The 23,381-nt window shown below is 39.2% G+C and overlaps 1 protein-coding gene across 3 annotated transcripts; it reads left to right on the top strand.

The window, feature by feature from the left end:
* The first annotated feature begins 1,047 nt into the window (after window positions 1-1,047).
* CDK7 (cyclin dependent kinase 7) lies at window positions 1,048-21,124 on the top strand. Of its 3 annotated transcripts, XM_041470852.1 has the most exons (13): window positions 1,048-1,356; window positions 1,506-1,565; window positions 4,593-4,626; window positions 6,436-6,503; window positions 8,286-8,354; window positions 9,666-9,776; window positions 10,932-11,050; window positions 12,075-12,174; window positions 13,942-14,028; window positions 15,730-15,879; window positions 17,503-17,650; window positions 19,794-19,846; window positions 20,920-21,124. In XM_041470852.1, exons 1-13 carry the CDS (start codon window positions 1,297-1,299, stop codon window positions 20,935-20,937), a joined length of 1,077 nt encoding a protein of 358 aa, XP_041326786.1. In that variant the 5' UTR covers window positions 1,048-1,296; the 3' UTR covers window positions 20,938-21,124. The 3 variants fall into 3 exon arrangements, with proteins under 3 accessions (XP_041326786.1, XP_041326787.1, XP_041326789.1); XM_041470853.1 differs by lacking the exon at window positions 19,794-19,846 and having other exon boundaries at window positions 1,051-1,356; XM_041470855.1 differs by lacking the exon at window positions 4,593-4,626 and having other exon boundaries at window positions 1,285-1,356.
* Window positions 21,125-23,381: the final 2,257 nt, after the last annotated feature.

The raw sequence follows: 23,381 nt of genomic DNA, 5'->3' as shown, positions 1-23,381 counted from the left end.
TCCCCAGCAGGTCAGCCCCAGGCTGGGCTGGTGCCTGGGGTTGTTCCTCCCCAGGTGCAGGACACTGCACTTGCCCTTGCTGAATTTCAGATGGTTCTTCTCTGTCCATCTCTGCAGCCTGCTGAGGTCCTTCTGAAGGGCTGCACAGCACTCCAGGGTGTCAGCCACTCTGCCCAGCTTTGTGTCCTCTGAATTTGCTGAGGAGTCATGTGGCCCTTCATCCAAGCCATGGATGAAGAAGTTAAACAGTTGAACCTAGAGGGACATCACTAGGGACAGGCGTCCAACTACACCCTGTGCCACTGATTGTAACCTTCTGGGATCTGTTGTTCAGCCAGTTCTTGATCCACCTCACTGTCCACTCATTCAGCCCACACCCCTGAGTTTGTCTATGAGAATGTTAAGAGACAGTTTGAAATCCCTACTGACATCAAGTAGACTATTTACTGCTCTCCCCTTACCCATCCAGGTAGTTGTTTCCTTGTAGAAGGCAATCAGATTGGTCAATCAAGATTTACCTTTAGTGAAGCCATGCTAGTATTCCTGATCACCTTCTTGTCACCCACACAGGTAGAGATGGCCTCCAGTATGAGGCATGCCACCACTTTTCCAGGAATTGAGGTTAAGACTGACTGACCTGGATGTGTCATTGAGAATGATTTTACAGGCAGGAAAAAGACAATGAAGTGCTCTCAGAGATGGCAACTATTCTTCATAGTTACACAGCTTTGTTGGTCTTACAGACTAATCTATTAAATAAGAGCAAAGCTTGGGCATGTAGGGAAATTAATTTTCAAGTGAGAATTTCTGCCGTATGAGAAATTTCTCTGATGGCTATTGAATGGTAGTTTTAAGTACTATATTGTAGGTAATTGTTCATAATGAAGAAACTGTAAAAGTACAATTAAGAATTTCCGGTAGAACCTAACAAAGTGCCTGAGAGCACCCTTTCTAGAGAATAATAATTTTTTTAAATTAACAAACTATCTCTCTACGCACAGAAATTACAGAAATTTCCCTGAATGTCAGACGTGAGATCCGGGTCAAAACAGAACCAGCTTCTGGGACGAGCTGCTGTCCGCTGCAACAGACAGCTGCAGCGGGAATCCCGCGATGCGCCTGAACCGGGGCCGATCCGTGAGGGAATGGCGCCTGCGCCTCGCCGGGGGCCGCTGCGCGCGCAGGGGCCGGGCCGGGGCCGGGCCGGAAGCGGCGGGGCCGCGGGGGTAAAGCGCCGAGCAGCGCCGCGGCCGCTACCGGGCATCCCCGCCGCTCCCGCCGCACATCGCTCCCGCTATGGATGCGCGGGCCCGCGCCAAGCGCTACGAGAAGCTCGACTTCCTTGGGGAGGGGCAGGTGAGCGGCGACGGCCGACGGCGGCGGGGACCGGCCGCGGCCCTGGGGCTGCGGCAGCCCAGCTGGGCCCGGCCCGTGTCGCCGCTCGCCCGCGGCGGGAGGGGGACGCGGGGGGCCCTGCTCACGGCGGTATCTCTCTCTGTCCCTAGTTCGCCACCGTTTTTAAAGCCAAGGACAAAACGAACAACCGAATCGTGGCTATTAAGAAGGTAAGTGTCAGAATGTCTTCTCAGCGTGTCACAAAGTGTCTGGTTACTCTTGACCTACCTAACGACTTTCCTTTTTTTTTTTTTTTTTTTTTTTCAATCAACTTGATGGGAAATGGCATAATATGCATTTTTATTTCTAGAGAAATTTTTTTAAATGATCTGGTTAACCTGTCCGTAATGCCCACCCACCCCAGAGGAGGGAGTGGCTTTGCTGTGCTTCTGGGTTTCTGAAGGGTTGCATGGTCTGTGACTTGAATTTCTGGTTATTTGTTAGGCTTAGTCAACAAACAAACCAATACACACACATTTCTAAACTGCAAACTTTACTGTACTTTGATAGTTGATTTTTTTTTCTTTTTTTATTAAATCGTTCCTGCTGTGGTGCCCAATTTCCTTCATTCCAGAATGTTATCCTTTATTAAGTTCCTTAAAATTTATAGAATCATAGAATATGCTAAGTTGGAAGGGACTCATCAACATCATCAAGTCCAGCTCTCATCCCTATGCAGGACAATGGAAGAATCACACCATGTGCCTGAGGCAGTTGTCCAAACACCACTTGGTGCCATGGCCACTTCCCTGGGAAGCCTGTTCCAGTGCCAGCCCCACTGGATGAGAAATCCTTTCCTAATATCCAACCTAAACGTCCCCTGAATCAGCTTTGCGCTCTTATTTCAAGTCCTGTCATTTCTAGACAAATGTTTCCTGAATAATTGAATTAGCAAAGCCTTGTTTCCTGCAGCTTTGTCCATTAAGATTGGCCATCATTTCATGTTGATTCCCATTCTAATAAAAAGTGGGAAGCAGCATCTCAGTATTTTTGCCATGTCAACTGACCCTGCTTCCATTGGGCATACACCTTCCTTCTTTACCTTATATTCAAGAGGACATCCCTGTTCAGCCAAGTTGTCCTTCTGCCTTATCTGCTTGACTTGTGACATTTGGGAATTGCCTGCTCTTGTGCCATTAGGAGGTGATGCTTAAAAAGTAGCCAGCACTGATGTGCCCTGAGCAGCCTGAAGTCTGCTCCCCTCATGTCCAGGGCTGAAGTTTTGCTGGCACTTTCCTGCTGTCAAGAGGGATTTTAAACTCAATGTCTTCATGATTGCTGGGCCAAGATGGACTCAGTTTCTGCTTCACTCATGAGAATCTCTATGTTGACAAGCAGCAGATCCAAGAAGGCATCTTTTTGAGTTGGCTCACTTAGGACCTTTTCCACAAAGTTGTCCACATTTTCAGGAATCTTCTGTCCCAGGCTGTACCTGTTGTGTGATACTTCCAGTTCTTTCTGGCAAGTTGAAGTCCTCCACAAGAACAAGGGTAGTTGATTTGGAAGGATCACTTAGTTCTTTAAAGAAGAATTCATTGGCATCATTATCCAATGGGAGGTCTGTAGCAAACTCCCACAATTGCATCCACATTATTTGTCCCTTGTTTCCTACCCAGAGGCTCTCAACTGCACCATTGCCAGCTGTAAGCTTTGTACATTCCAGCCCTTCCATTACATATGATGCCGCCCCCCTGCCTCTTTTGCCCTGTGTGCATCTCCTGAAGAGCCTGAATCTGCCCAACAGGGCACTCCAGTCTCAGGAGTGATCCCACCAGGTTTCATTTAAGTCAATGATATCAAACCTCTGGGACTGAATTGAAGCTTTGAGCTCCTCTTGTTTGTTCCTCATACTGCATGTATTGGTAGAGAAACATTTCAGGTGTTGTACTTTGTAGCCAACACCTCATGAAGCAGATCGAGGTAGCCCATTAGTGTTAATTTCCTCAAGTTTTGACACATTGTCCCACTGATTATCACTGGTGAGCCTTTTCTCCCTTCCAAGCCAATTTAAAGCTCTGTCAATGGGCTGTGCCGGCTCCTGTGCCAGATCTCTTTTTCCACTCTGAGAAAGGTGCAACCCATCAGGTGTTGGTAGAACAGGTGTTCAATCATTCCACTGTCAAAGAACACGAAGTTTTTCTTGTGACACCAACCTCAGAGCCACATGTCAGCCTGGTGGATCTGCCTGTTCATTATTTCTTGATACCAGAAGGATTGAGGAAATCACTATCTGTGCTCCATATCCTTCTATCAATTGTCCTGGGGTGCTCAAGTCTCTTTGAGTGCCCTCAGTCTTTTGTTTGTTACTGTGTTGCTGCCAGCTTGAACAAACAATAATGAATAGTAGTCAGAGGGTCTTACTAGACTTGAGAGTTTTCCAGTAACATTCCTTATCCAGTATGATCATTTTTTGATAAAATATGACAAAAGTGATCTTGGATCTCCAGCGTGCTTGTTTGCATACAAATGATGAAAATATTTACGTTGTCATAAAGTGTTTCACTTGTTACTATCTGAAGGGATTGCAGGAAGTTTTTGTATTAAAAATGATCTTCAGCTGTTCTTTGTAAGGGATGAAAAATACATGTTACAGTGGTTTTTCTGGTTGAAGACTCAACAAGTTGAATTGTGTCAATAGTAAGTCATCTTGTTTAATGCACTGATCCCTTTAGCATTTCAATAGTTGTCCTGTATGGTTGCTGGTGGTAGAGGCTGTGGTGAAAAGCATTCTTTGTTTTATCAGAATATTTTCTGAACTTTTATCATCTGGAAATATCAGTGGTAGGATTGAAATGTCAGGTCATTAGATAATTGAGACAAAAGGACCTAGAGTCTGCCCAAGTTTACAGCCTATGCTAATTTTACTAGAATCATTCTGAGATAACTGCCAATTACTTAGCTCTCATTTCCCCCTGAGGAGAGGCTCATTAGTGATGTAATAAAGCTTTGTGGCTACAAAGCAGTTTATACTGTCAGTTTGCATTATGTCTGTTTTTAGTGCCCTCATGGCTATTTTTTGTAAAAACTAATGCTGTAGAGACAGTTATTTTTTAAGGGGGAAATAAACCCCAGTTGAAACCAACCCAGCTGCTAAAGTGCTTCATTACTCTAAAACTAATTCTGTCTTAGAGGAGCAATACTAAAAAATGTATTCCCCACCATCTTAATCTTACTTAACATGAAATATTTATTTTCAGATTAAACTGGGTCATAGATCAGAAGCTAAAGATGGTGAGTTTTCAAACAAATTCATACTGTAGAAGCTGTGCTTTGTTTGCTTTATTTGTGTGAATTGATACATTAATTTCCCATACCATTGGCTGGGAAAAATTGAGCTCGGTGCCTGCTGTAAGGCTTAGTAGAGGTTTGCTTCACAAACTGCAGGGACAACCAAAAGCAGCATAGATACCTGCATGCACAGTATATGTTTAAATATGAGTATATAACTTCTTAATTTTAATGGAATTCAAACATGAATATAACTATAATATAATATAACTATAGAATAATAGTAATAATAATAACAACAGCACTGAGTTTAGAATACCATTTTGTATCAATTCATCTCTATGCCTTAAGTATTTAAGATGAGTGAGAGTATTTGTGTCTTTTCAGATGTTTCCTCTGTTCTATTTTTGTGATGTGTGCAGAGGCAAAAGTGGATAAAAACAAGATCAAAACTCTCACCTCTGTGTCCTTTTTTTTTCATGTTCAGCACTATGGAGCATGTGCTCTGACCAGCCCTGTGCCTCTAGGTGTGGATATGGCAAATTGAAACCAAGTAATCTTGGTCTTACCACCTGTGTGGTGCAGCAGAATTTTATTTGTGTGCAGGCTGCTGTCCTTCAAGACTCCTTCATCAGGTTACCAGCTTTCCAGTGAAGAGTCTTCGTTATCAACTCTCCAGTTCTTTTCTTTTAAAGAGAAACTGATCACTCATCCCAGAGCCTCACAACTGAGCCGGCTGCCTGAGAGTTGTGATCCTCTTGGCCCTCAGTGGCCTAATAACCCTTAGGGACAGTCATTACTTTTGGCCTTTGCAGTGTCTAGCTGTAGATGAAAGATGTTATTAAAAATAATGATCATATCTACTTTTCCTGTGTTATCTGACAACATGGCATGCTTTTTTTTTTAATCTAAGACTGTGCCTACCCAAAAGCAGTCGTTGTTAATTGGATTCCAAAATAGGTAATTAAAACAGGCAAAGCAGGAATGTAAAGTAATCCATGTAGCTTGGCCCAAAACTTTGCTAGTCTTAGCATTGAATCATATGCCTGATTTTAGGAGAACACTGTTTTTCAGCTCGTGTGCATCTGCAGCTTCCTGTATGATACACCATAGGAGCATTTGCTTGCTAGTTTTCATACAAGCCACACATACTAGCATTTTTGAAGGAGGAATTGGTACCCTGCAGGAACCATGGTTTGATACAGTGCCATCAGTGTGACTGCTGAAGGGGCACCATGCTCCCTGCTGGCCCCTGACTTTTCCTCTATAAAATCTGCTTATGAGAAAATTCAAGCAAGAGTAACCAGGTTTTGGTCACTTTCTCTTTTATGCCTCATATGTGCTACAGCTGGAATGTAGAAAAACATGTGCCTTGCATTATTAGATAACAGTATGTCAAAAAGAAAAGAGATTTATTAATGAGGTTTTACAGTATGCCTCCCTGTGTAAGTGAGACATGTTGAGGGACTGATTGCAAAATGAAGCTTTTCTTTAAATTTACAGCAAGCTTTCCAATACCCTGAAAAAGGTGATTTTTTTCCCTACAACTTTCCCTTTTTGCCAAAATGTAGACATGTTGCTTCATAATCTAAGCCTGATCACTATGGTTTGAAATGGACTTGCTGTGGAAGAAAGTGTATGTCCACTTATTTTGTGGCAATGTCCTCTTTATTTAGCAAATTGATGAGTGTTAAGAATGTGATTTGAAGTAGTAAATAGTCTGTGAGTAGCAGAACAATGGGTTTATTTGGAGCTTAATCCAAAGTTTTTATTTTGTTCTTTCATCTTCTTTTCTTCTTTCCATCAATGTAGGAATCAACAGGACTGCCCTCAGGGAGATAAAACTGTTACAGGAGCTAAGCCATCCAAATATTATTGGTGTAAGTAAAATAAATGCTAGTTCTAGAATCAATCTTCAAATACTTTCAGTAATTCAACAATTATTGTGGCAATGTGCCTATTTTAATAACAAAGGCAAAGGTTTTTTTTTTTTAATCCTTTTAGTTTTTTGCCTGGGCCTATATATATGCTAATGTTGGAAGAGTTGTGAAAATATAGATCACTTGATTTTGCATCTCTGATAGAATTGCTAATGAAGACAGTGCTGAATTTACCTGATTGATTGCTTCGTATGGAACTGGTGACAGTCAAAAAACAGGCTTTTTAAAGCAGTGGTAAAGGGGAAGTCATGTGGCTTATTAGTCATGTATAAAATAGCAGGCTTATTTTAGCACACAGATATGATGTTTAAAATCTCTTTTGGAAGGAGTAAGACTGGTATTTTTTTAGTTTCAGTTGGATTTTGGTAGACTTACAGATACCCAGCTGGAGCTAAAGACATTTTAAAGGTAGATCATAGTGATAATAGAAAGTGTCAATATGATTAACTACATGAAATATGAATTTTCCACATACTTTTCAAAGTGGAAATATGGTTCTCTTCTGATTGTGACCCTACTTCCAAAGCGGTTGCTTTACCTATCAAGGTTAGAGAATATGCAGGGGGTGACAACTAAAATGGCAAAGGGATGGAGCATATTCTTTATGAAAAAATGAGAAATTCGTCACTTTGGAGAGGGAAAAGCTGGTAATGGGGTGGTCTACAAAACAAAGGTGATAGGTGGTGTCTATGCAGGAATGATGTTTCCAAACACCATTGTCCTAGAAATAAGAGATATATTTAAAACCTATCGGCAGCAGGAGTGGAGACTGCACTGCTTCACTCAGTGTGTAATGAATTCATAGGATGTGTTGCCATGGGCGTGTAGAAGCAAATTGCATCAACAGTTCAAAGAAGAGTTAGACAAATTTATGATCAGGAGCTTCATAAGCAGGCTCTAAAAATAAGAGACAGTATTGTGCCCCTTTTAGTAGTCCTTACAAAACTTTTGTGGGTTTTGGGAGTTTAAGGGCCACAGTCACTGCTGTTATGAACAATGAACTAAACAAATACCTTGCAATTTGCCAATTTGTGTGGTCATTGCACTGAGACTGAGGAATGAGCAGCACCAGCTGCACACATACCATACTCATTTTGAAGGAAGAACACCAGGCTAAATGATCTCTTGCTGTAGTTCAACATCATGCTTGTGCTGTCTCAAATTAGAAATTGATTGTGTTATTACACAGCTTCATCCTCAGAAAGGGCTGTTTGGATGTCCTCAAAATAGTTTTATTTACCTTGAAAAGCTAGCTACAAAAATGAATACACATCTAAAAATGTCTGAAGCTAATAAGCCTAACACTTAAAATTTCTAAATACTGTATGCTTATAGGAAGCAGATACACAGAGCTGAATCCATGGACAAACTCAGTCTTGTCTCAATAAGGGGTGGTTAGAACAGGAAAGTTTGGAAGACAAGGCGTGCATTACATTATGTGTTGTAGTTAACGAGATAAAGTTAATTCTTGCTCTTTTTTCCTGTCTCCAGGAAGAAAGGGCAATCATGTGAAATGTTATTTCCATATTTAATGGATTTTTTTTCTGGTTTGGAAACTTGAGTTAAGAAGCTAAACTGAGTAAGAATTTTTGTGTTACAAGTCAAAAAACTTAAATGAATTCTCAATAAGCTGAAAATCCATGTGCAGACTACAGTGGTGGTGAATTTCAGAAAACTGGAAGAATCAGAGCATGCTTAATCATAATGTATTTTGTTTTGCAGCTTATTGATGCATTTGGACACAAGTCTAATATTAGTTTGGTGTTTGATTTTATGGAAACAGATTTAGAGGTAAGATTTTTAAAGACTGTTTTTATCTCAGTATCTTAAGATGGTTTATGAAAGTGCTGCTTTAACAGACTTATATTTGCCCATATTAGAAAGGGGACTGTTATGATGTCAGTTGATGAAAATCATGTCTTAAAAGTAGCTTGAGTGATTTCAGTTTTTATGAATACTCATTTGATTAATTCATTTACTTCTAAATACCTGTCAGCATGATTGTGTTTACTATGTTAGTTTTCAGACTCCAGTCAGAGTGTAGAACCTCTGGCATAGATCATTGCTTCTGGAGTGTAATTGATAAGCATAATACCAAACATGTTCACTAAGTGTGACACTAAAATATAGTAAGAGACAAGGTGGTAGTAAAATCACATGAATTTTAAACATGTTTTCAAATATAGCAATGCTAGGTAATTGCAAATTAGTACGTTCCAGAGACCGGCTTGCTGAAATTTATGTGAATGCAAGACTTAAAAAGGTTAGATCAGATTTTTGCTAATAGAGGTTAGTAATCAAGTAGACTTTTAGAGGATTCATTGTATTTACATAGTAGTTACTCAAAGTTTAGTGATTAGGAAGATTGGTGTACAAGGAATTAAATATTCTTGAACTGTGTGATGCTGTGGTGTGCAGTCTTTAAATTGTATTGTGGTATCACTCAGGCTGCCGCTGAGACTGCTGCCTGTTGTGATTAAGCAGATGCTGCATACATGAAATTTGTGCAGTCTTAACTCCTCTGTAACTCAGCTTATGGAAGGCTATTACTGAGCAGGACAGTAGTATTAACAAACAAGCTTTGGGGTCTTTGCATAGAATTTTAATTTAAAAATCAAGGAATGTAGAAAACTGAAGTAGATTTCATAAAATACAGTCAAGTGGCATAACCTCTGGTCTTTTTGGAAATAGAAGAGGAAACCATTGTATTTACAAAGATTAGTTACTTAGGTTGCAATGAGAAAGAAGGAACAAGTGGAAACATAATTTCTAGTTTACTTTCCCATTTATCATTTGTATGTGTACATTTTGTCCTGGAAGTTTGGGTGTCAACATGGAACTGAGATTAAATGCTAAACTTTTGTTTTCCACACATTTTTTCCATTTTTTTAATTGTTGGGTTATGCAAAGTTCACATAAGCTATCATTTCATTTCTGATCTCCAGAATTGGCCCATTTTTCTGGGAAAAGGGTAAAATGGTAGAGAATATGTGACTGCCAATCTGAAGCCTGTCTCAAAGGCAGAAATAACTTTTGAGCTGAAAGAATGGAGATAAGGTTGTCTTGTGTGCTGAGCTTTACCTTGACTTCAACGCTTTGCAGGTTATTATAAAGGATACAAGTATTGTGCTGACACAGTCTCACATCAAGGCATATATGCTGATGACACTTCAAGGATTAGAATATTTACATCAGCATTGGATTCTACACAGGGTAAGCATGTGCTAAATTTACAGCCTTCATCCTACAACAAAAATCACATTGGGTGGATTTAGAGTCTAAAGCCTAATGAGGGTAGTTGTGGAATCAGACAGTCTCATTCCATAAGCATTCATATTTGCTGTTTTGGAGAGATAATAGCAGTACCACAAATGTTAAGATTTACTGATGTGGTTATGACTTTGATTCTTATATAAAAGGTTCTCCACTTAGATGTGACTTCAGTTATCACTGTGAACTCGTTCTGCCTGGGATTTTTTTCACAGCACTTGAACTCTTGAAGCTTTCCCCTTTCTATCAGGCAGTGTCAAGGCTTTCTCTGTTTCTCACTCTGCCTTTGCCCTGATAAGTAGGCTTGGGGTAAGAAGTAAGGAGGAGAGACAGCTGGGGCAGCTGACCCAAGTTGTCCATAGGGATACTGCATGGCATGTCAGTGGTAAAAACTGGGGTAGAGGAAAAAGGGGGAATTTTGGTTTCCAAGCTCACTGTTGTTTGGAGACTGTGTATCACTCTCGTTTTGGGGGGTGATGAAGGATTTCCATGGCCTTGCTTGTTTGCTTTGATATTTAGTTCTTGCCTGTTAAACAGCCTTTATACTGCTCCTAGAGTTTTCCTGCTTTTGATCTTCTCTCCCCTATGCTGCTGAAGGTGGTGGGTAGGATGAGAATAGAAAGAGCAAATGGCTGTGTGGATACTTTTGGGTTGGTTACTGTTGGGTACTTGTGGGTTGACCTCTGTTGGCCTGAGGTCAACCCAAATATACTGCCACTGTACTGAATTGTGTGACTTCTGTGATTTCTGCTGTTATTGGAAGCACTGGCCAGGTCTTTTTATTATTCACTTGGCAGCTATGCAGATAACATAACTGCTGTATCTGCAGAAAATGTAAAATTTACCAAGAGGCTTCTTTAAACTCTGCAAGTTAAATGTGTTAATATTCAAATGGATCTGTCACACTATGGTTTTCATATGTGATGAGATACTTATTTCCTGGGGAGTTTAAATTTTTTCACTCATAATATAGGTTTTAGGATAGAATCAAATCTTTCATTTTACAACACTGTTATTGACATATCTGCCAGGAGATTCATTATATGTCTGTTTTTATCAATACTGGCAAATCTTATTATCTGTTTTCTATACTGACAGGATCTTAAACCAAATAACTTGTTGCTAGATGAAAATGGAGTTCTAAAATTGGCTGACTTTGGCTTGGCAAAATCTTTTGGAAGCCCAAACAGAGTTTATACACACCAGGTAGTAACAAGGTAAGATGCTGTATATTGTTTCTTACACATAGATTGTTTAGTTGCTTTATAGATATTTCTTGGAATGTGTCACGTCAAATCAACATATTCAGAGTGGCATCTGCTCATGTGATGTGACAAGAGCTGCCTAAAAAACCACAAGGAAGCATTGTTTAACGAAGTCTCCATAAGAACTGCTTGAGTATGCATCTGTGGGCGTGGTTCTCATATTTGTCAAAATTATACTCTTTTGAAATGTCTGGAAATAGTACGTATCTGCTTAGAAGCCTGGATTTTGGAGCAAGACAGCTGCTACTTTCTGCTAATCACAAGAACCTAGAACCATTTTTGGAGCTATTTGCATTACCTATTTTGAGACAAACACTTGAATCAATTTAAATATTTACTAATGGTTTTTATGGCATGCTTATTTAAGGTATGCTATAAAAAGCGGGGCTGCAAAATATATGAAGTTTTGCTTTCTGACTGCTGGGATGCTAAAACTATTCAGGCAAAGCTGGTTTAATACCTTTATTCAAAAGACAGAAATTCTGCAGTGTCAAATGCAGTGTCATTTCATTAACTTGATTGTTCTTAGGCAGTGTGAGTAGTTTTTTCAAAACAACAAGGCTCATTTTACATAAAAGTAGTCTCTATACTTAGGTCTGTTGATATGGAAATTCTTGGGAGATGGGAGGAATTCTGTCTTGCTGTGATTCATTCAACATAAAATTTTAAGAAAATTTCAATTTACCTGCATCTTAAGAGCTTACTTCCTTGCATGTATACCATTCAATACTTGTAATCGGGTCAGTTGACTGCAGTTAATCTTTGGTTGTACATGACCCTATGGTGAGCCGTGCACAAATTTGTTCATTTTTTCTTAAACAAAACACTTTGCAGAATACAGCTCTTCAGTGTCTGAAAAGTATATTAGAAGTATACTGGTAGAAATAATATCCTTTTAGGTTTTGCATTGCTACAGTATGTAGCACTTGACATGAGCAAAGCCAGGTTGTTCTTCCTAAATGTGTTTTCTTTTCAGGTGGTACCGAGCTCCGGAACTATTGTTTGGGGCTAGAATGTATGGTGTTGGTGTTGATATGTGGGCTGTTGGTTGTATTTTAGCCGAATTGCTCCTCAGAGTAAGTATTCAAATGTAAGCATTTTGTATTTACCCTTCTGTTCACTACAGCTTTTTGTGGGTTTTTCTTTTCCTGCTAAAAGCAGGTGAACACAGGCCTGAAGAAACTATAGAAAATCTTGTTAACTGTAATGAAAGTGTTTTTTTGGAATAGACTGAGGCTTCATAAACATCAAAAGCACCGGAAGTCTTTAAACATCTGGGTTAAAATGTTGCAATAAACTGTCACAGTCTTGCCTTGGGAGAGGTCAAGTAGGTAACTCTTGCAGTCCTCAGACACCTATTTTGGTTCACTACTGTTCTAGAAATGTAACATCACATATAGGTGCATGGGCTGTCCCTTTTAGGCTGTTTCTCAGTTATAATCACCAGTACCTTAACTGTGGTTTTATTGAAAATGAATGGAAGACTAATGTTTTTCTAAACTGTGGTTAGTTGACAATACTGGAATGAAGCTGAAGGTTAACATCAGGATAATCCTATGGCATTCCTCAGTATGGTACACAAATGTAATGGTCCTTGAGTATTTTTCACTGAAGTGGAATGTTTATTATACAGCTCTTTGGAGAAGACATTAAAGTGTGAGGGGAGCAGTGGAGGGCTGGGGTACAAACACTGCTGAATACATGAAGTAGCCTGCAGTAGTACAATTTATCTTCCATGACTAAGTGGCTTCTGCTTGGTTTCAAAAGCATTCTTTGAATGCTTTTGTGGCCATATCATAACCAGACTTCTGTGTGAAAACACTTTGAAAGAAACCTTTTGCTTTGATTGGTCACACCAAATAGGTGTGCTGATTCAATTTGATTGGCAGGTCAGATATGTAAATGTACAGTGGCTCTTTAAGCAGCACTGGTGATGGATACATAAATATGCATGAGACCTGCTAAAGCTGAATACATTTAAGCAAAGTTAGTAAGCCACTAATTCTTGAATTCAGTTGATTCTTTGGTTTGTCACAAAATAAAAAGTGTGTTATGGATCAGTTTTTATCACTGATATTTTGAAATGTATGTCTCACTTTTCAGGACAATGCAACTTCTGGGAGCTTTTTATGAAAGCAGTTTATATTCGAGGGGCTTTCATCATGCCACAGTTTGATATGCTGTCTGCTAGGGATATCCATTATGGTTTTTCTGTCCTGATTAAATAAACACTGCCTCTAATTCTTCATAGATTTGCTTTGGTCACCAACTTTCTTTTTCCTTACATTGTGTGCTTGATATGTGAGCTAGAAGTTGGACTGGGCAGATATCCCCTTTTCAGGCTTTTGCTTTATTTAAATGACATGTGACACTGATCAGACAGTTTTCTATCCCAGTGGGCCTCTACTCTCCCTCATGTTTTCATTTAGTTTCATAAGGCTAACTCGTGTAATCCAGTTATGATTCACTTTAAATATCTAGAAAAGCTACCTCCAGAGAACCGGTGGTGAAAAGATCACCACAACCAACTGACTTTAGGCTGACAACTGAGATATAAAATCTTTTCTGTGTTTAGTACATTTTACATTAATGTGGTTGTGATTAAACATAATCTTATGTTTAACCTCTCTGCTGTCAAGTCAATGATACCACGCCTGGGTTTAGGAAACATTCAGAATCTATTTGAGCATAAATAGAATGCCTCAAATATCCAGTGTACCTCTTTGTGGGGATGTGGTATACAGAGGGCTTTTGCCTTGCACTTACGCAGTATCACTCAAAGTTTTTTTTCTAAAATTGAAGTTCAGAAGTTAGTTCAATCAAATGCCATGTCCTTCTTCCAGGTTCCTTTTTTGCCTGGAGACTCTGATCTTGACCAGCTGACAAGGATATTTGAAACACTGGGCACTCCAACAGAAGAACAGTGGCCTGTGAGTAATTTTGTTTAACAAACTGATACTGGTTTTACTTGATACTGTCTATTTTAGCTCTTGAAATTAAATGATTATTCCAGAATACTTGAGTAGATTTTTCAGAAGACAAATTGCTTCATCTCATGAAGCAGCTGAGATTTGTTGTTTCTCCTGGCAAACCTCTGGTCAACAGTAACAGTATCAACACTTCTTGATTTCCTTTCTGTGTGCACAGTTTCACATGGCTACTGGTGTGAGATTCTTGCTGCTGCTTAATGTTTTTGAGGTACTTATTTAATTAGCATGCTTTAACCTGGAATGCTTTAATCACTTTCAGAAGTAGGAACCATTTGTAGGGGCCTAAGTTGGCCCTGGTAAATTATAGTTTGATGATAGTAAAAAACACAGACCAACAACACAGACTTTAAGGATAAACAATTTGCCTCAACAATGACCCCAAAACAAATAAAATTAGTAGTACAATTTTCTCTGAGATGACAGCAAATTAAGTAACACCAGGCCAAACTTACTGTTAGGTCACACAATGACCTACCTAACCATGGTTATTAAACAGAGTGAGAGGAAGTGGGATATAATGTCTGATGAGCTGTTTGTGCCAGCTACCATGCACAGGGAGTCCAGAATTCCCTGATCAGGATTTTGTCGTTGCGTTGTGGAAGCACTCACTGGACTTGTTCACCTCTGCTCACTCTCCATGCAGCTTTTCCTTACTGTAAATGGTGCTGGAATGCTATGGTATGTGATCATGAAATGGAGCTGTAGCCAAATGGAGAACTGCTGTGTGAGGCCCTGCTAGGCCTCCACAATTCTGATATTTCTTGAGTGTTCTGAATGGAATGCATGAAGGTTTTTGCAATGACATTTCTGCTTCCTTTGGAGAGGAAAATTTAAGATAAAGTTGGGAAAAGAGAGAATAAGAGATTAGTTAACACAACAAAGATGACACATCCCCAAGTTCATGTCCAAACATGTACATTTTAATAATTGCAACCTTTACAATCAAGATCATAACTGATTGAACACTTTTTTGACTTTGTCCAAGTAAAATATTAATACAAACTTGAAGTGTGACAACTAAGGCTTTAAATACTTAAAACACTACAAAATCATTATGTTTGTGTAATTGTCTGTGTAATTTTTGTACTGGAATGTGAACACAATGGGGTTGATTTCATACCTAGAGGACAAAAAAGTATGCAGCTAATTTTTTGTTTAACTGCTTGGTGCATATTTTCATTCCCTCCTCCTGTTGCCTATATAAAGTTGCAGTTGTGCATTTAAAATCAAAATTCACATGGTTCAGATAACATCTATTAATATAAAGTGAAGACTGACTCTTTTGAAAATACTTTCCCTCTTGCCATGTCAGCTCATTAAAGGAGGTTTTATTTCATTTTCCTGACCCAATCTAAAATTCTTTCATGCTTCCTTTAGCAGTTTTTCCTTTTGGACTGGTCACAACTAAAGCAAGGGAAGGACAGATCATTTGGAAAGTTGTTTCACACTGTAACAGTTATTTAAAAAAAAGCTTTTATGACCTTCTATTCCTATAGTTATTTAATTTCAGTGACCAAGTAGTAGCAACATGTTTTGAAAGATGAGATGCTTCTGGTGAAAGAACCATATTCAGTTCACTTTCTGTGAAAAGCTGAACTCTTTCTAGGGGAAAAACATATATTCCATTTTTGGTCTTTGTAGGGGATGACAAGTCTTCCAGATTATGTCACATTTAAGCCATTCCCTGGAATGCCACTTCAGCATATCTTCAGTGCAGCTGGTGATGATCTGCTCAGTCTTCTTCAAGGCTTATTCACGTTTAATCCTTCTACTAGAGTAACAGCTACTCAGGTATAGTACACTTGGGTTATCTCCTAATGTTCATTAAACCACTGTTAATATCAGATAAATGTGTTTTGAAGCCAGTTAGCCATGTTTGAAATGAAACATCACATGAATTACTAGAAACATAATCCCAGTGTTTTATAGAGAGAACGGTGAAAGGCATGGATAGTACTAAGTGATCATCTCCATTCCCAGTGTACAGTCAAGGTAGAAAGCTAAAATGTGTATGAGCCATGACCTTCTGACAGTCATATTTGACATGGTGAATTCAGTCACCTAAAACTTAAAGGTCAAGTCTTAACATAGCTTTTCTTATTCCCTGGGTTTGGAAGGTTTTTCTCCTTGCTTCATCCTGTCTGTTCTTCAATGTCTTTTAAACTTTTATGGTACTTCTTAAACATAAAGTTCCATGGTGATTAAACAGTCATTCTTACCTAATTCTCCTTTTCCATGATACTTTCAATTTCCATGATGGGTGGAAATGGAGGACTTGCAAGAAAAATCTCGCAGAATATTCTAGTTTGCAATTCTGATTTCTGTGATGAGGAGGATACACCAGTTGGCAGTTAAAAGTGTATTTCTGTCACTTTACACTGATAGGGAACATGCAAGAAACCTCTGACCCCTTTGGGCCAGGACTCCCTCATTGCTGGTTACATTTGAATTCAGGAGATAGTTCATGTGTTATGTATCTTTTTACTAGAAGACTTTTCAGAGCACATTCAGGCTGTTTTGGCCACCATCTTTAAGAACATTCACTGTAAATTTCCAGATAATTAGTTCTGCTATGCTTGAGACATCTCTATGGTAGTTGATACGTATGAAGTAATTTTTCAGGTCATATTATAGGATAGTGACTTGAATATATATTACTTTTCTAGTCTAAACCTTTTATTGACAATGCCACAGTTTAAGACAGAAAACAACTTGACAACTTGTGCTTACTGTATTGGTTTGATTTATAGCTGACATTGAGTACCATGTAACTGGCACAAGAAATTATTAGCTAAGAGACAGTCACTTTTTGTTAACCACGCTTCATGGTTCCAAAAATTTAAAGTAAGGTATATAAATTCCACCACATGAAACCAATCTTGCTGACTAATGTTTGTCTTCTGCTGTAATATGAGTGATGTCTTTCTCACAGTTTACAGGGTAGAAAGAGGACAGTTAAAGAAATATGGGGGAAAGACCCATCTTAAAAACTAACAAAACAGCTGGTGTCTAGATCATGAATCTGATCAAGACTTCAGAAATATTCTGTTAATTTTTCTTTATTCCTACTTTCTTTTTTATCCTCATCTTATCTGATCTGTCTATTCAGAATGTAAGCTCTTCAGAGTTAGAAGCCGTTTATACAAGACTTCTTACAAAATAATCTAGTTTTGTCAGGATATCTGAGCACTGGTTAAAAATAGGAGTATATAATTATCCCTTGCTTTACAGATCCATGTAGGGTGGATAGTAATTTTGAACACAATATTTATTTGCCCCGAGGCCGCTCTGTAGTTAAAAAGGTGTTAAAGTAGTTTTTAAGTCCCAGGTAAAAGTGCTTGGTTTCACTATAACTTCTTTATAAATTACACTTCATACTAATTACTTGTTTCTTTTTCTTTGATTATCATTTAGGCATTGAAACAGAAGTATTTCAGTAACCGACCAGGACCCACTCCAGGAAATCAGCTGCCAAGACCCAACTGTCCTGCCGAAGCTGCAAAGGAGCAACAAAATGCACTTTTAAATTTAAAAAGGAAAAGAACAGAAGGAATAGATCAAGGTAACTTTGTGTTATGTCACCACTTTTAAATAGGAGTTATGTGCTCAGGGAGAATGGGATGCTTCCAGTGTTTTAGAAGAAAAACTCTCAAAATGAACTAATTCCCTGAGCACTGGCTGACGCCCTTTAATGATATATGGTTTGGAGTCAGAATTACTTATACCTATGTTCTAACAGAATTAGCACAGAAAAGACTCTTCAATGATGCTTAAGAGTCTATTAGAAGAAATAACCGTATTCCATTAATTCTGTAATGGAGAGTGGTACTCTCCAGTAAATTATAGGCTATTATTGTAGCTCTCGCACGCTGCGGTCACTTGGGGCGAAGGGACGCCGGCCAGCTGCTCCCTGTGTGGCCGCAGAGGGGCGCTACAAGACTGGCCACTCCCGGGCTCTCACTGAGACTGCCCAGGTAGTGGTGACAGCTGCGGCGTGGGTGTCGCAGGCTGGTGTGAGGTACGAGGTCCCGAGATAAAGGAAAGAAAGAAGGAACACTTGCGTAGGTTCCAAGGAAACTTTATTCCAAGGAGGGTCCAGGGACAAGTGTCAGGGGAGAAGGGTCTGGCTAACTCTTATAAAGAGAGTGGGCGTGGGGGGAGGAGACATGAGGGAACCAATAGGTGAAGGCAAAGGAAGGCTTATGTAACACAAAAGGCCCAATGAGAAACACATGGGGGAGGGAGGAAGCCTTGAGGACAAATCAGGAGCTGTACTGGGCATGAGTGACATGGAAGTCTCTTGAAAAAAGGAGGGGGGGTCACAATGACAGACAGGGGGTAGGAGGCAGCACCATGGGGATTGACACAACCGCATAAGGGCATGAAGGGAGGAACAAGGGACCACTCACTTTGATGAGCAGGCCAGTGGCGGGAAAAACAGGGGAAAAACAACTTTGGAACAAACCATCATGAGGGGTTTACACAGGGGGGAAAAGGAACAAACCATTTCTTTAATAAAGAATAATTAATTTTCATAACAACTTCAACTTAAAACACGCAACGCCACATATTATGATGAACCTTTTTTTTTGTTCTGAGACATCTTAGGTGGAAGTAATTTAACTTCACACCACTTAAGAAAAGGGAGAGAGGGAGTCTGAATCGTAACATGATATTCTGTGAAATGACAGGCTGGAGAGGATAGATCAGATTCAGAGGAGAGGTTTTTGCTTACTCTGTCTTAAGGTATGGAAGTTAACTTTTAAGACCACTCTGGGTCAAGAACATTAAGCACAATTCTGTGACCCACCTCCAGTCTTCTCCAGACAGCAGGTATTTCATACCTTTGTGGCAACACAAGTGCTTAGTACTCAAGAACTGTATCTGACACTAAATTACTAAATTACTCAGGCCTTCTATTAGGGAGGCAAATACTATTTCTAAACTTGGAGTTGGTCATCTTAACATCTGGAATATGCTAGATGGCATCTGTCAGGTTAGCATCAGCTCTTTGTTATTGCCAGTATGAGACTCAGTTTTAATATGACTGATATTTTTTTGAATGGAGCTACTTCGATAAAAGTATTTTCTCTTGAGTTCAGAGAGAAATCTCCCCAAGGTTCACCTTGCTTTTTAGGCATTTTGAATTGTTGTTTCTAAGTCTTCATCAAATTGGAAGTAAAATACATTTGGTTCACTACTGTAAGTTTTCAGTCTCAAAAAAAAGAGTGATCAGTTGCACACTTGTTTCCTGACCCCAGTACCATGGGTCTCCTGGCTTGTGGGAACTTGTCAAGTTACAATAGCATAGACAATTAATTTAAGCATTTTAGCTCCTCTTCCAAAGATCACGTGGGGGTTTGTGATAAGTGTTTGGGGGTATACGCCCTAAAATACACCTGTTAACTAAAGGATGGGAAAAAGAGAGAAATGCCTTCTTGAGTTCTGTGACTTAATGATTTGAATTTGTGCATTTGACAAAGAGCAGAGTTTCCAGAGTTGTATCAAGTTAGAACAATAGTTGCTTTGACATCTTTCCATGCTTCTGTGTAAATGCTTGGAGTTTTGAGATTGGCTAGAAATGAGGCAGTAAGGAAGTCAGCATTACTTTTTGGGACCTTTGAGTATTGGTATAAAAAGCAATATAATTTCTACCAGCTGGAAATGGAGATATGATGTATTTTCTAATGTGGATTTTCCATAAGGTTCTGTTACTGCCTTAGCTGCGCTGACAGATCTAGAAGGCTTCTATCCAAAGGTAATTCCTCTAGTGCCAGCAAATGTTAAAGGAGAGAGCAAATGATAGAGCTAGCAAATCTGCTGTCCTGGATTTCATTTGCGCTTCTTACATGGCATTACCATCTAAATTCAAAATCTGAATAGTGATTTGGAAGAATAATCCTCTAGTATTGGTTTAAATAAAAACTTGAAGGACAACATTGCTGTAGGGGGTGGGAATGTGTGAGTGTAATTTCCAAGAAAATTACAATTCTTTTCCACAAGAACAAACCCCTGAAGCCTGTGAGGTGTGTTCACCAAATCTAAGTAATTCTCAGAAAACAGCCTCTATTCTCAGGGGAAGACTACCACTAGATGGATGACTGCCTGTAATAAGTATGAAACATACATGCTTTGTATCTACTGCTACCACTTACTTCTGATCAGTAAGGTTTTGGAGACACTGATTCTATGATGACATAACTGCCCATCTTCTCTGTCACTTAACCAAAAGCAGCACTGCTTCCCCAGAATGCCTATTTCTGTCCTATTAATATGCATTCCATTGTGTAGCTGTAGCTACACAAAACAGGGACTATAAAGAATGGTGCACTAAAGTTTTTCCTATGTTAATTAAGCATAAGGATTCTGATATCAAAACTATTGATTTGGAAAAAAACCAAAAACATTCTAATCATATTTAAGTTTAAGAATTTGTCCTAGACTTGACAGCACAAAAGAAAAATCCTTTAGAGTGTGTGTGTCTGGTGGGACAGGTTTAAGCCTTAGAACAGCTGGCTTTTCTTGGGTTTCAAAGTAGAATTAATTTATTAGCTTTTCATATCAACAGTTAGGTTTTTGTATGAACAAAGAGAAATATTTACATGTATCCTAAATGCAATTAAAACTTAATTACAGAATTTATGACTTTTGGAATATACATACTGATTCAGGTGACCTTTGATTCTAGCACTCTCTCATAGATTTGTTAGAAAATGTCATCATGTACTGCCACTGTCATAAACAGCATTCTGCAATTAAGAGTAGGAGGGGGCCTTGAGGAGGGGGCTAGACCTCTATACTTTGCTAACAATGTGATTTACATTTTTTCAGGATTACCAAAAAAACTGATTTTTTGATTGCTGTGGATGATGAGTGAAAATGCCTTGAGTTCCAGGCATTGATAAAACACTGTAATCGTCGCTGGATGTTTTTTTCATATTTTCATATGTAAAATATGAATTTTATTATTTCCTTATGGACAGAGAAGTTTTATTAATCCTTCTTTTTACAATAAAATCATTACTGAGAAAAAAGATTATCTGGTTTGCTGTCTTGTCCTTTGAGTCATGCTCTGAGACAATAACTGTCAAAACTGCTTGCAGGCTACAAGTGTACACAGACTAATTTTGCAGAACCTCTGTGCTGAATCACATGCTATTCTGTTCAGATATATATCCTAAGGGGGAAATGTTACTAGAAGTAACATATTTGTCTCACATGCAGCTTAGATAAACATATGACTGTCTTCTAGACCTATAATAAAAATGTAAGGAAAGGGTAGGATATGTTTTTGTTCCAGTTAGTAGGATCAAGTATTAACAAACAAGTTTGAATATGTTCTCTCAGCAGTCATGTATTAAGACTTCTGCAAAGACACATCCACTGCCTTGAAAACAATGTGAAGTGCAGATTTAATGTGAAATGTTTGGAGGGTTTTTTTTTTTTTCCTATTCCCATCTTGCAGGAGAAGTTACCTGAGAAAATACAAATACTGTTTCCTGCAAAGCCTTGAAGATTGCAGTGAGAGACAGAGGAGGAAGATCCAGCTGGGGAAACTACACTACACTAGTCATCCTGTCAGCCTGTATCTGTAGAACAGCTCATAGTGCAGACACTGGACTCAGCTTTGCCTGAATTCCAGCATGGAGAGGTAGCAGAGTTTCTGCTGGGTAACTGAACTTCTGCAATGGAGAGAACCAAACTTGCACATGCTGTTGCTGCATCTTAACTGTGTGCCTGCCCGCTGTTGTACAGTGTATCTCAGGGATATCTGCTGAGCCATTGTCATCATTCGGCCTTTGAACCACATTCAGCATTCTCTTTTCTAATTTTGTGACAAGTATAGTAGTGCAAGACTTTGAGGCTTGTAGAGGAACAGCAGTCATCATCTTGCTCGTGTGTTCCTTCCTTTTGCTGCTACTTGAGCTAATGTAAAGCATCCTTGTACGGGAGAAGAGTTGGTATTTTCCCAGTACTGTGTTCTCTATTGGTTGTTTGCAGTTGAAAAGTAAACAGATTTCCTAGGATCTAATTGAGAGTGTAGAAAAAAGTTTATCCATTAACATTAGTCGTGTAAGTTTTTATTGTCTGTTTAATCAAACATCATCCTTTCATTTCAGGCTAGAGGATTAAGATAACTATAGTCCTACTTCTCACTGGCACAGGTTCAGAAATATGTTTATCAGAATAGGGAAGAGGGATTTAGGAGTACTGTAGACTTCTTTCCATTTACTTATCTAGTGTCTCTTTCTAACTGGTCCTAAAAGCCTGGAAACCTTCAACCCCTAAAACAGTCACTGAAAAATGCAGTGACAGTGCATGACAGTGACAATCTTATTTCTGACAATATTCTGTCAGTTCGGCTTTGGGAAAGAAACACCGTTTCCTGCTTGTAAAAAAGCTGTATCTGCCTAGACAATACCCTTCCCTGAAGGAAACCTTTTCCACTAGAACAAGTAGCAAGCTTCTAAGATCCTACTGGCAAAAGTTGTAGAGTAGGTACCGAATTAGATAGGTAGTCGGTATATTACTGTACACAGCGTGGTTACTATACTCTGTAAGAGCAGGCTGGAAGCGTGAGGTGCTAAGGCCTGAGCAGCAGCCTCAGCCAGAGCTGACTTATGAGATGAATCCTGGGCATTATGTGACTAACAGTGTTGTTTAGCTAAAAACAAATTACTGAGATGCTTATGCTAGCTGTTTGTCGCCAAACGGGCTGCTTAAGAAACTTTCACATCTTGTGCAACTGTCTGCAAGAAATGTATCATTTTAGGGAACTTTCCCACCAGGCATTAATAGAGGCTTGTTTGCAGGGTGTTTTAGGGAAAACCCTCCCAGCCAAGACCTGGCCTCAGGCCATGCCCTGCCTCCAGCTGGGAGGGAAGTATGCCATCAGATGCAGGTGCTTCTGTACTAAAAATATAATCAAGCCACTTTGACTTGCTGATCTGGGCCTATAAAAGCTGGATCCCCTTTCAGGGTGCATTTGGAGACCTCATCTACAAGAGGATACACCAAGTAGGATTCTGCCAGTTGCCAGGAAGGGTTCTCCAGGTCGTCACTGCAAAATGGGGCTCCCCAGCAATTTCTTATTCTGGATGATGGTAAAGTATTTAGGCAATTGGTGATATATCATTCTAAATCCTTTCTCTTGTGTAGTAATGATGAGGTGTATTACCTTGCTTATTTTTGCATGTTGCTTAAGCTGAGCACGTAGTTGCTTTATTTAATATATCATTTTACTGTTGTGTTGCCTTAGTACTCGTAGTAAAATAAGATCATTCTTTCCATTG

Source organism: Pyrgilauda ruficollis, unplaced genomic scaffold (genome assembly GCF_017590135.1).
Source record: "Pyrgilauda ruficollis isolate IOZ18807 unplaced genomic scaffold, ASM1759013v1 scaffold25, whole genome shotgun sequence".
NCBI classification, from domain to species: Eukaryota; Metazoa; Chordata; class Aves; order Passeriformes; family Passeridae; genus Pyrgilauda; species Pyrgilauda ruficollis.
Note: the sequence above shows the minus strand (reverse complement) of the source record. Positions and strands in the feature narration are given on the sequence as shown.

Bases quoted from the DNA above. Each gene is read 5' to 3' on its own strand.
- CDK7 (XM_041470852.1), top strand. From the start codon at position 1,297: ATGGATGCGCGGGCCCGCGCCAAGCGCTACGAGAAGCTCGACTTCCTT. The intron at 6,504-8,285 runs GTAAGTAAAATA...TTTGTTTTGCAG, and splicing joins GCCATCCAAATATTATTGGT to CTTATTGATGCATTTGGACA. The intron at 9,777-10,931 runs GTAAGCATGTGC...CTATACTGACAG, and splicing joins AGCATTGGATTCTACACAGG to GATCTTAAACCAAATAACTT.